The sequence below is a fragment of the Lissotriton vulgaris genome, chromosome 1_2 (genome assembly GCF_964263255.1).
Source record: "Lissotriton vulgaris chromosome 1_2, aLisVul1.2, whole genome shotgun sequence".
NCBI lineage: Eukaryota > Metazoa > Chordata > Amphibia > Caudata > Salamandridae > Lissotriton > Lissotriton vulgaris.
In genome coordinates this window covers 250,985,505-250,998,660 of record NC_141686.1, presented here as the reverse complement: position 1 = coordinate 250,998,660, position 13,156 = coordinate 250,985,505, and the positions used below count along the sequence as shown (strand labels likewise).

Genomic DNA, 13,156 nt, shown 5'->3' with positions numbered 1-13,156 from the left:
GCCGGGCCCAGCCCGGATGTCTGCAATTTACAATAACAGTCTCCTTCCACATGCTTTGATGAGGAACCAATACACCCAAATCTCTTCACTTATAAAATGCCATTGTACTTAGAGATAGAAAAGTCAGTGTGTTGAGTTAGCCAATGGTACACTTTTATTAAACTGTAAAAACGACTCCTCCCCAGATGGAGGAAGAAGCGGGACTCCAGTCATTACCACCACATAGGGACAACAATCAAGAGGCTTGTTCAGAGAAGCAAGAGTATGCAGGGCGCGTTGGTACGAGGTTGTCACTTGGGGCTAGTTACGGGGCTAATAATTCCTCCTGGCCTTCGTTGACCATTGCCTAATTATCCAGCTGTCAAGGTTTTCATATTATCTACCCCCAATGAAGATGTGGCTTGATTACTGGTAGTAGGAAATGCACCATTAGATGACAAAGGCCTTGAGACAGCATTACAATAAGAGGCATCAGAACCAACCCAATTACTATTTGAAAGATAGATAGCAGGGAGCTAAGCAGAGTGCTGGTTAGGTGCTGAATGTGCAAACAATATGTTAAGTTTGCCTGAAAGATCTAAAATAACATCCTCTAAAAAGCGTATTCTATCACCTAGTGGGACGTTTGATGAGGCCACAATCAGTTTAACTTTTTCCATGGTGAACTCCCAATCAAAGTTCCCAGCTTGAATCTCGTATGACCCTCTGTGGGTCTGTGAGACTCTTTCTGCATTGCAGCCCCACTTTTTGCTGAACTGCTGATGTGCTTTGACTAATTGTGCGATGGGCTCCTGCCAATCAGGTCCCCAGGGCCTATTTTATTTCCCTAAACCTGCATTAAAACAAAACCCAATTGGCATCTCTGGCCACAGGTCAGCCCCTGGTAAATGGTACCCCAGGTACCCAGGGCACTGTGACCAAGGAAGACCTCTAAGGGCTGCAGCACTTATTGTGCCAACCTTAGATGCCCTGTACCATTACACTCACACACTGCCTGCGCAGGCTGCCTTTGCAGGCTGCATGTTTTGGTTCAGGACAAAGTGAAGAGTCCACATGGCACACATGCCATGCCTACAACGTCCTGCCATGGCATACATCAGTCACACCTCTACCTGGGCGCATTACACCAGTGATGAGGGTACAGGTGCATGAGCCCTGTACCCCTACAGTGTCTAAGTCCATTCTTAGACATTGTAAGTGCAGTGCTGCCATTAAGAGTATATGGTGCTGGGAGTTTGTCATTACGAACTCCACAGCACCATAATGGCTGCACTGAAAACTGAGAAGTTTGGTATCAAACTTCTAAGCACATTAAACCCACAATGATGCCAGTGTGGGATTTAATGAAACGTGCACACAGAGGGCATCTCAGAAATGCCCCCTGAAAAACGACCTACCACATGTGTCACGGCTGAGTGGCTGCTTTCAGCTGCCACCACCAGACACTTTTCTGGACCCCTGGGCCGAGAGCCTGCTGCTCTTGGGAGCCTGAAACAATGCACATCCTAGGATGAGGTGCCAAGCCTCCTCCCCCAGGATGGGCAAGGCCCAGGAAGGGGAAGCTTCAAAGGCTTGCAGCCTTTGTGAACTTCCCAGGGCCACTTGCTGCTATCAGCAACTGGTCCCCACCGGTTCTGCCAGCCAGTTTGGGCGGGAAGACGGTGGGAAAAACAAGTTTGGAACAGAGGCGTGCCCACCTCTGCCAACTCCACCCCTCAAGTAGGGGAGGTGAGGTGAAGCACAACTTTCAGTCCCCGCCATCTTGCAGATGAGGGTCTCAGCCAACCATGGAAAGGATTGTTGTACACACTCAATCAGCTAAGGATTTCACACACTCAAAGACTGAACTTCAGACCAATTGGTTTTGTATAAACATATTCTTTTAGTGATTTTATTTCTTAGAACCAAGCAATCCTGGTAAGTGATAAATACTTTGCAGGAAATATACAGTTCTAACATAGTTTGAATTGCAATGGTAAATGTACTTTATTTTGATCACAATAGTGTTACTGATAATTCATTGGTGTTACTGATAATTCAATGCTTTTCAGGATACAGTACATATACTTTGAATGGGATTTTTAGTAAAATTACAGGTGTTACTTTTGAGATTACTTTTCTTACACAGTGTAGTATACCTTGATACTACACTCGGACATTTCCTGTAAACACGTAAGAAAAATAGTTTTTGTTCGTTAGTACAATTTTAAAGAATTTCTTTAGGTTTTCCAACACCACGCAGAAACCTTTCATAGAAAAACAGTCTATGTTATCCTACGGAGGAAAATAGTGTTAGCCTTACTGCTCGATCACACTAACACAAATAGAGAGTGAGGTGCTATCTAACTTTACCTCTGCCTACCTGTGGGGTTCCACTCGACTCTATGCACACTGTACCTCACTCTGGTATAGTATGTACAGAGCCAGCATCCAACAGAGTGTCTGCGCACTGATGCCGGGCTCCCAGCGTTTGCACACGATATGATGGCATGAAGGGCGGAACATACCACACGCCCCCATCGTTTGGCACGCTCCCAGCACACACGCCCACAGCACAACGCATACACGCCCACAAGGGACTACTTTGCTGGCATGGGTCTTTTAGCTTTTAAATGTATATGGTGGTCGTCTGCATAGCCTATGTCCTTCTGCTGCAACTGCCCTTTCCAACGCTGTATTGGGTGTTGTGATTGGTGCTGTGGTTACTGAGATTACCCGCCTCAAAGGTTTGGACTCTCTCTTTATAATAGTAGTATAGAAGATATATATATATATATATCTATATATATATATATATAGATATATATATATATAGATAGATAGATAGATAGATAGATATATATTTATTTAATTTTTTACAATATTCTGTAAATGTAAAAGAATATGAAATGAGATTAAGTTGGTGTGCTCAGACTGATGTGTGGGAGCAGTGCAAGAGAATAATAAATACTATAGTATGTACAATGGATGAGCCCAATGAATTTAGATAACCCTTTCCCATTAAAGGTGAATACTAGCTTCTGTATTTTTGTGTTTTGTTTTGCAGGTCAATTAATTAACATTGCTTAGTCCGGGTTCACCAAAGCCAAATGTGTCAGTGGGGGGGTCCCTTGATTCCATTAATGATTAAGTGGGGTTCCACTGAAGACAAAAGGTGAAGAGCCCCTGTTCTAAGGCAAAACAATAATACGTAAATGCCTAGAATGACACCAACTGTGCAGCCAGACTGGGGCAAAAAGCAGTTTCAACAAAATGCAACTTCCCCCAGGCAGCAAAGCTCACCGCACAGCCCTGTTTGTAGAAAGCGTATTTGCTGCGAGTTTGGTTTGGAATCTTTACCCTGCTGGGTACTTGCAATCGTTCTCCTAAAGACAATGAAGACTTTTATATACTTTTGCACGGACCTGCTTTGAGACATACATTCTGACAGCGTGCTCTGATGCTGGGGGCCATAACTCAGGTAAGGAGATGCAGATTGTCACTGTCATTTTGATTAATCTCTGCTGGCCACTAAGCAAGGTGAAGCAGATTCTACTACCTGGTCATTTCTTTCACAACACAGTCCAGAGACATTGACAGGTCCAGATACACCAAGAAGGAAGTTTTAAGATGGCAAGGAGCGCCCAACTGTTTTGAGTTTTATCTGAATAATGCAACATTCGAAGACTTGCTTTAAAAAGAAGGAAAATAATTTTGCTATAAAATCAATTTATTGTTTGAAAAAAAAAGCAAGCAATTTCACAACCTGCTACACCACAAAGCAGAGCATCACCATTGCTCCATCACCTTAAACTGCTGGTGATCATAACGGTCATGGATGACGGCGAAGCGCAGGTCGAACCTTCTGCACAGGTCGAAGAGATGATCAGTCTCAGCCTTGGTCCAGCCGTCATCATGCAGATACAGCTGGTACTCCTGCTCCGAAAAGACCGGGATCTGCACAGTCTGAAAATGGGAGAGAGGAAGAAAGATGGAAGGAGAAAAGAGCAAGAATAAGGAATGGTGCAAGAAAGTGAGATAGAAGTAAAGGGTATTGAAAAAGATTAGGGGGGTCAAAGAAGGGAGAGAAGAGAGAAGGTGCAGGAGAAAGGATGAGAAAAAAGATGAGAAAGGAAAGTGAGAACAGAGAGAAAATGGAGATGGTGAGATGGGATGTAAAAGAGCGAAGGAAGAAGGAAATACGGGATAAAAGGGTAAGAATAGAATAAAGAGAGAGTATAGGAAATAGAACGAAAAAGTGAGGGAAAGAGGCGAGACAGGCAAGTGAGGAGAAAGAAAAAGAGGGACAGAGGGAGAACGAGGTGGAAGGAGTGGATAAGAAAGTAAGGAAATAGTTAAATGACGAAAGAATGCAACACAATGGGTAGAAGAAGCGGTTAATGGGGAAACAGAAGAAAACAGAAAAAGTAATGCAAGAAAGACAGAAATGAAGAAGATGATGAGTGGGAAGAAGGGAGGGAAGACGGAGAGAAGAAAGAGATGGAGAAAATCAGTGGAGGGAGAGGGTTTGGGGAGAAGGACAAGAAGCCAAAGAGGGAAGGGAGGAGGAAAGCAAAAGACAGTGAAGGTGAGAGAAAGACAAGTGGGTGAATTACTTCAATGGCAGCCCAGAAGCATAATTTAACTAATATTTGGGAGTTATTTTTTTATAAACTCAAATTATTAGTTTCAACACACAGCCACCACAGGTACAGTACAGAAAACCATATTATATGCAAATAGTACGTACAGTGTAATCTACAGAGTGCGTACAGTGTAATCTACGGAACAAATTAGGCGTAAATTAGACACGGAGTATTCCCACCATCGTTACCAATTTTTCATTTGTTGTTTGGTGGGGTGGTTGTAATTTAGCTCAATAACCCTCTTCTGCAGTTATAGCATAAAACGCCATCCAATTGGCCAATGTTCTCTAAGTGGGACCCAGTTCTGCACACCAATATTTGGGGATACCGCTTCTAGCTTTCAACAAGCCCACGCCAAGAAGCGTTCTAGAGTAACGTGGCCGCCCCATTCGATTGTCATTTCCAAGAGTATCATTTGAGTTCTAACTCAAACTGGAGACTCCCCACCTCCCCAGGGTGCCTATAACTGCCTGGTAGGAAGATACACATTTTGAAGGTGTACACAAAGAATACGACCTTCATGCAATTGTTGGGAGATGGCCCAGAAGCACTTAATAGAATAAACCCTAGGTCTTAAATACTGGTGCCAGGCTTCCACTATTCTCTCAAGTAGCTTCCAGTAATATGCTTTGAACCGGCAAAGTGCATTTACATAAAATTCAATCAGACATTTACCAGGCAACATATCTAAACCAATACACTGTACCCGTTTCTTCCCAGAAGTAGCTTGATAATAGAACAGAGCAAGACTGGCGACAAGAGAACACTAGAAGCAGTGAGGTCCTCTAGAGAGAGAACACAGTGCTGGACACCGCCTGCTTATAAACAGACTCAAGATTACAATTGATCTGGAAAATCCACACATTCATGATGCACAGGCCACAGAAGAGGATATATTGGTACCGGTGTCATCCGTACCTGCATATAAAAAAACTGCTACTGATCATTCAGGAAAAGAATGAAAACCTTTCTAGAGGAGCTGTAAAGCCGATGTAAAGTTTCTGTAGAAAACGCCTATGCCTTGAGTGGCTTGGTTCAGCAATTTTTGATTGGCACATGTACAGAGGGGTGAAGGAGAGCAAATAGACCAGTGTCTTCTTTTTGACAATTTAATGTATGATTTTTACTCCCTGCAATCCTCGTTCGCTTCCAATATTTTAAAAAGATATGGTCTGCCATTTATCAGATGCTGCTTTGCAACCAAGCTAACCTCCTGACGGAGGTGAGGGTCCTGTGTGTGAGAAAATGGGGTTCTGTTCCAGTACTCCCCCACTTTTTGCCTACATTTTGATGAAACTTTGACTGGAGAGTGCTGGGTCCTTGCTGTCCAGGTTCTGAGTACCAGTGTTCTTTCCCTAAAAACATGTCCTTGATTGGTACTTGTGCCCACCATTAAGTCCTTAGTAAGTTGTACTGTGGGTCTTAGGGCCTGGAGGCTGAAGAGGGCCCCCTCACTAGGACCACGTTACTGCCTCTGCAGCTGGCATGTCTCTGTGAGGTTAAAAAAATGAACAACAGAGTAGAAATTGCACTCTGCATGTGTGCCATGCCAGCTAGCACTGCCTAAGATCTAGGTAAGTCACTCCTCTAGCAGGCCTTACCAGTCCTAAGGCAGGGTGTACTATATCCCAGGTGTGGATGAGCAGATATGCCCTATAGTATTCAGGTCTAGTCCTTAATATTGTAGGTGCCAGGGTTGCCATAGAGAGTAATGGGCTGGAAACTTGACAACTCGAGTTCCACAGCACCATGACGGCTTCACTGAACACCATCATTTTATGGTACCAAACAGCTCCTTGTAATAAATTAGTGTGATTTATTAAAACATGTACTCAAAGGGCACCTCAGAGCTACCCCCTGAAAACCTACTGACCTTGGTGTGGGCGCTGACTGGCTCTAGGCCGTCTGCCACACACAGACATGTGTCTGCACCCCTGGGAGGAGGGCCTCTGCTCTCTGCGACCAGACACAATGCACACCTCCTCCCTCAGGATGGGCCACTACTTGAAGAGGGAAGCTTCAAAGGTCTGCTGCCTTTGTAATGGGATCTGCAGCCTATGCTAGCAGCAGCATATGGCAACCCCTGATTTACCCCCTTACTAAGGCAGGAAAAACTCTGAAGAATAGGAGGTGTACCCACCTCTGCCAGTCCCACCCCCAAGGTGGGGGAAACAAGGTGAAGCACATCTTTCAGACCCCACCATCTTGAAGATAAGGAGACCCCTCCAATCAGGGCTAGGTCCATGCCCCCTCCCACAGGAGGGTAGCATAACAGAGGGTGTAGTCACCTCAGGTAAGGTGCCCATTGGCCCTACCTGCTACTCTCCTAAAACGCCTTCTAAATGTAGTATTTAGATGCCCCCCCCAGACCAGGAAGCCAGATTTGATGGATCAAAAGAAGGCAATGACCGCTGACGGATCCAGAACTGAGCCAGTGCAGGAAAAACTCAGCAAAAACCCTTGCCACCTGCCACCGGTTTGATCCTTGCTCCTGCTGTCTTCCAGAACCTCTACGAGGCCTCTAGGTAACTCTGGAGACCTTTCACCCGTCAGCAAAGTGCTAAGAACCTCCCTACAGACTAGAGGCTCTAGTCTCCAGTGAATGCCGGTACTAGAACTGCAGTGGTGAGGATCGACCCTTATGACGACGAGACTCACTGCTACCAAAGAACTCCACAAGCGCAGCGGTAAAGGGCCCGCACTTGTGTGAATGCGACTTTTCCCGGTCACAACACCTCCCAGAAGTACGGCCTCCACACCTCGAGGGATCATCTCGGCCCGCGACATGAGTTGTGCCCAGACCTGTGTCCAAAACAGCCAGTACCCTCCTGCAAGTGGCCACGTCAGCCTCCTCCTGGCCCTCTTGCACTGTCTGCCCAACTGCAACCTCTCGGTGACAGTCAGACGATGGCGGAACTTCTCCATCCAATTGACAGCTGCCAGCCTTCAGCGTCGGAACCAGTGTTGACTGTCTGCTGAAACCTGACCGCTTCTTTGCTCTCCACGGACCGCAAGAGTATAACTCAGTGCCGGTTTCGACTGCCTCAGCGTAGATACTGAATCCCGCATCTTCTGGGGGTCCCCCTGTGACCCACAACGACAGTGTTGGCCTGAAACACCCAAAGACTGGACTGGAACTGTAAGTGGTATACGTACTGTTACACCGCATTATTGTTTTTCCTCCACAAGATAATATTGAACTACTCTGAAATTTGCACTGTCAAACTAAAACCTAAACCTAAAAAGTATTTTAATGAGAACTGTACTTACTGTGATGCGAAGACCTTGGTCTTAAATTAAAATATAAACATAGTATCGTTTTTTTAAAATTGGTCTTGATCTTCTTCTTTAGTCGTGTCTCCATTATTGATCACTGTTGTGCAATAAATGTCTTACACTCCTCTGTGTTAAGCCTAAGGCTGTTCGCCCACACTACCACAAATAGCTCACTTTGCGTTTCACATCAAGCCCACAGAGTGGCGATATCATATACAGAGCTAGCTTCCTACACTGTGGGAACAAGACCTCTTGAAGACAAGGACTGGACTCAGGCGGTGGAGGCCCCAAGGGAGGCAGTGATACCTTCGGAGTTTGGTCTAATTCAACTAAAACGGCTACACCCACACACTTCACCAGGGCTGACCTGTTCAAAATGGGGTTGATTGCAGGAGAAAACTGCCTGTGGTGTGCCAACCTTAATGGAGACATCAAGCATACATTTTGCCATTGCGCTGCTCTTTTGTCGGGTACCTTGGAGACATTGCTCTTTGTTGGGAACTGTGTGTCGGGTACCTAGGAGACACTGCTAGGATGGCAAATACCTAGGGACCCCAAATTATTTCTTTCACACATTACAGAGGGCACAGATGGAAATAGGTATGAGAGGGCACTGCTCTGGCTCAGCCAGATGGTCACCAAACATAGCATAGCTCAGGCCTGGGAGAGCCTGGGGCCCCACCTGTTAGTAATGAGCCAAGGGACTGGAAAACTGCATGGCTATCCTATATACTTGACGAGGGGCTGCCCCCTGGAACACCACAAATATGAAGGGACTGAGCCACACAGAGGTATATTACTAGAACCGTGCCCAGCTAGACCTTGATCCATGGATGGGCAGGTTCGTTCCTACGGGGTGGATTACAATGGCTGCTGGGACAGATAAATCTATGGGGCCAGGTTACAGGGACATTCTTTGTATTTTGCTTACATGTGTCAAGCTGGGGACATTTGACTCCTTTTATAATGTATAATGCCTTGCTTCTACACTGCCTCTATATTTGTGGTGTAGCGGCCGTGGGAGCTTTATAGTTCAAATCAATAAAATGTTTTTCCAAAAAGAAAAATATTTAAAAAAGCTATTGCTTGCATCTTTTTATAGCAATTCTTTTAAAGAAGTATACCGTTTTAAGATTGTGCTGTAGAGATGTTGCTAGAGTTGAGGCAGCTTCACAATGGCTGCATAGAAAGCGAGAGGCCATATAGGGGAATAGCCATGGGAAGCACGTAAAGATGAGATACCGCCTTAGTATTCCACGACATCCAGTCACCCAGAATCCGAACTTCACAGAATACACTACATAAGAAAGAATACAATGAAAGTTTGATGTCTGTCCCAGTCACAAACTGCTGGAAGGTAATGTCAACTCTTGCAGACGGCAGAGGATGCCTTTCTTCTGAGCATTCTTCAGAAGTATCTTCATTTCTGGGAACCACTTAGTGAAATTAACAATTGCAAATTAGTGCTCAAGGTGAGGCTTCTGACTACTTGGAATGGAATGGGTTTTTTATAAAGAGCATGGCTACTCGGGAGCATCCCAGCACTGAGCGGAAAAACTAGAGGGAGCAAACCGGACACTAATGGAAAAGCCAGGTCTTCAAGTGCTTCCGGAAAATAGAATGGGTGGGTTCACTGCGAAGGTGAAGCAGGAGAACATTCTAGCATTGTATGAAAAGAGCCTACCCCAGCTTCTGGCTCTCTTGATTCTGGGCACTTCTGCCAGATGAAGCGTGTCGGAGCAGAGACTTCTGAAGGCTTTATTTCGACGGATCAGAGCTTTGATGATGTAAGGTCCATTCCCTTCCAGAGACTTATGGGACACACAGAGAGCTTTGAAATTAATGCAGGGAGCGCAATACAGGCTTTGCAGAACAGCGGTGGCTAGTGCCAGTGAGCAATCTTGCTGCCGCGTTCTGGACAATCTGGAGTCTAGCGACCACTGAAGTGGGGGCTCCCAGATAGAGCGCATTGCTAAAAGCTATCCTAGATAGGATCAAAGCCTGTAATAAAAGGTTTTTTTGCTGGTAAAGGAAGTAAGGGGAGTACTTTACGCAGCATTTTAAGCAGGCCGAAACATGATGCGACCGGCTTCCTGGCTTGGGTTTTGAAGAAGAGATATTGGTCAAGCCAGATGCCTAAGCTTTTTATTTCAGGCTTTGGGGCTGGGCCAGTCCCATGCTGGCTGGCCAAAGGGGTTTGAGATTGACGTTTAAGTGATTTCCCAACGTCATCCACTCAGTTTTTTCGCAGTTGAGTTTGAGGTGGGAAAGGCTCATCCACTTGGCCACTTCCTCCAAACAAGAATGGAGGTCTGTGGGCGACTGGTCAGCTTGATTCAGTGCTACGACCAGCTGCGTGTCATCGGCATAGGATACTATGTGGATTCCAAAAGGGGCGACAATATCCGCCAGTGGAGCAATATAAACATTAAAAAGAGTAGGGCTCAGGGAGGAGCCCTGCGGAACTCCACACTGCAGAGGTAAATGATCCAGGGAGATCTCTTCTTCAAACACCTGAAAAAACCTTCCTTCCAAGAAGTATTGAAGCTAGGAGAGAGTATGGCCTGACACTCCTACCTTCCTGAGACGGTGAACCAGAATTTGATTGTTCACCCTATCAAAAGCTGCGCTCAAATCAAGAAGGATGATCGCGGATGAGCCTCCTGCGTCAAGAATCTTTCTTGCTTCTTCTACCACCGCTAACAGAGCGGTTTCAGTTCCTTGGCGAGGACAGAAGCCTGTTTGTGAAGGATGGAGCAAATCATGGGACTCCAGGAACGCAGACAGTGTATGATTCACAATTTGTTCTGCGACTTTGCTTACTCCAGGGAAGAGCGAAATATGCCGATAATTGGCTACATCGAAGGGGTCCAAATGCGGTTTCTTTATTAGTGCTTTGACCGTAGCTCTCTTCCACTCTGGGGGGACCAGACCCGTGGCTAGAGAGGCGTTGATCACCCCAAGAATGGAAGGGGCAACTGTCAAGGCTTGCATTTTCAAAATGTTCAGAGGTGCGGGGTCGAGAGGGGGTCCACTTTTCACGGAGGCAAAGATATGTAGGAAAGAACCCAGGGTGCATCAAGAAAAGAGGACTTTCCATAGCAGTTGTCTAAAACGATTCAACTGAATGTTGAACCTGGTTTTCTAGAAAAGATCTCAGAAATGAACATGGCCTGCCCTTTCTTTGTCCGTCATAATTCTTTTATGATTCATAGGAGTGCTTGGCAATAGATGAGACGAGAACCACGTTTAATATTTAATGCATTTGTTAGTGGGTTTTATACAGTACAGAAAAGTGGCAGACATTTTACATAGAGCAGTTCGGAGGAAATATACAACAAACTAAATAAAAATTCATAAACTGTATATTTAAGTATGACATAGTACTACAATGAAATATATCTGTATAGTACTGTTCTGTACAAGAGGCTAATAGAGGAGATTAACTATGAGAGGCAAATAAAACAGGACATCAAAACATGAACTAAAAAGGAGAAGTTTCAAAGTGGATCAAAGCAGGATCGTTCAAATTTAATGGCAGGTAGGTAGGAGGAGTTCCAAACTTTAGAGGTACGTCTAGCAGGAAAAGACTTTTGGAGAGGCTTGTTTTCATAATTTTAGTGTTTCACAGATCATAACGTCTCTGCTTCTCCAGATATGCTGTCCACCTTCGATGGATAATCGTTTTGGTGAGATGCCAGGGTGATGCCAGAAATAGAGCCTTGTGTGTGAAGCATACCTGCTTACAGATACTACTCACTTTAATGGATAACCACTTTAATGAGATCAAGAACAATGAAGTTTGGTCAAACTTTTTAATGCCGGTGACTAGCCTAGCAGAGGGAAACAAATCTGCTTTCGGAGGACCTAGATCTAGATTTGGAATTGATTATTAGTAATATGTTTCCATAATAGAGTCTTAGTATCATAACAAACTTTATTGACAGGTTAAAATATGTATCAGGAATAAAATATTTGATTCCATTTAGGAGTTTAAGTTGAAATTGTGCCCCCTTTGCCATTGCACCGATGTGTGCTAGAAGACCAAAATTCTTATATAAGGGAAGCCTGGTGAATTCGCATTTCCACAACTAACGGCTGCAGTTGCGAGTTAAGATGAGCCTAAATTAGGACAGAAGAGTTTGGTGGAGAAAGTAGAAAAACTTAGTTTTCAGCAAATTCAACTGGTGATGAAGTATCCAGGTTTGGATATCATTAAAAACACTGGCAAAGCATTGCACGTCATCTGGCTAGGAGATTCTCAGACCAAGCTGGGCGTCATCTGTTTAGGAGTGATAGGCGAGGGTAGATCTGCTAAGAATATAGGTTATCAACTCTATGGTGATGTTAAAAAGAATGGGTAGAGAAGGGATCCGTGGTGCACACCTTCAGAGAAAATATCACGTGTTTTTGTGAAGGGCATGTTCACCCTTTGAGGCATCTGAATAAAAAACGTTTATTGTTAGTCAACTTAATGGGTAACAAAGAACAGAGAACAGAAGGACAAATGGACCCACCAGGATTAACCCCGTCATTAAGAGGTCTAAAAAAAAATAAAAATAAAAAGGAGAGAAATGGTTAGTCCGTTAAGCCACCAGAACCAGATGAATATGGGGCTATAGATGTGAGCAGGAGAAATGTTTTCATTTGTTTACCTGCCAGCTTCACTGCCGGCAAGGAAATGGATGAAAAATCGAATCCCAGGGGTGTATGAGCATTTTTCATGCTCCGGCCAGTTCGGAACAAACTTGAAGTTCGTTCCCGCTTGGCAGGAGATTTGAAATGGCTGCTGCCAAGCAACAGCTAACACAGGTTTCTCTGCCCACGCGGGCAGTAAAACTGCTGTCTCTCGGGATGGAAACTCCGGGACATAGTCGGATTCTGCCCTAGGGGATGGTGTCCCCATGACCATTAGACCATTACTGTTTTCTGTTTTTTTTGGAGAGGGGGGGTGGACGCGATTCTATGGCAGGACCGGAGGCTTGGATTATGCCATTCTTTCATCGCTTTATTCTCCACAGCAGCAAGAAAAAATATATCACAAACTACTTTTCCCATGAACATTCGGGAAAAAACAAAGTCAAACATGAGTCCTATCACAGTGCCCATGCACCGGTAGCGCCCATCATGCTCCGCTGTTCTTGCCTCCTCCTCTTTCTTCGCTGCTCGCAGCAAGTTAAGTTAGTTTTTTCCTTCTCTCCTGAGTTTTCGGGTTCTGTGTGGTACGCTTAGGCCTTGGGCCAAGCGTTGGTTCT

General features: G+C 44.9%; 1 protein-coding gene across 6 annotated transcripts in view; it reads right to left on the bottom strand.

Annotated features, from left to right (window-relative positions):
* Nucleotides 1-13,156, bottom strand: part of DMAP1 (DNA methyltransferase 1 associated protein 1) — a 406,667-nt gene that overhangs the window by 313,506 nt on the left and 80,005 nt on the right. For all 6 annotated transcript variants that reach the window (XM_086953166.1, XM_086953164.1, XM_086953169.1 and 3 more), the window contains one exon: nucleotides 3,787-3,945. In XM_086953166.1, the coding sequence (XP_086809292.1) occupies nucleotides 3,787-3,945 (159 nt within the window). The remainder of the gene's footprint in view (nucleotides 1-3,786; nucleotides 3,946-13,156) is intronic.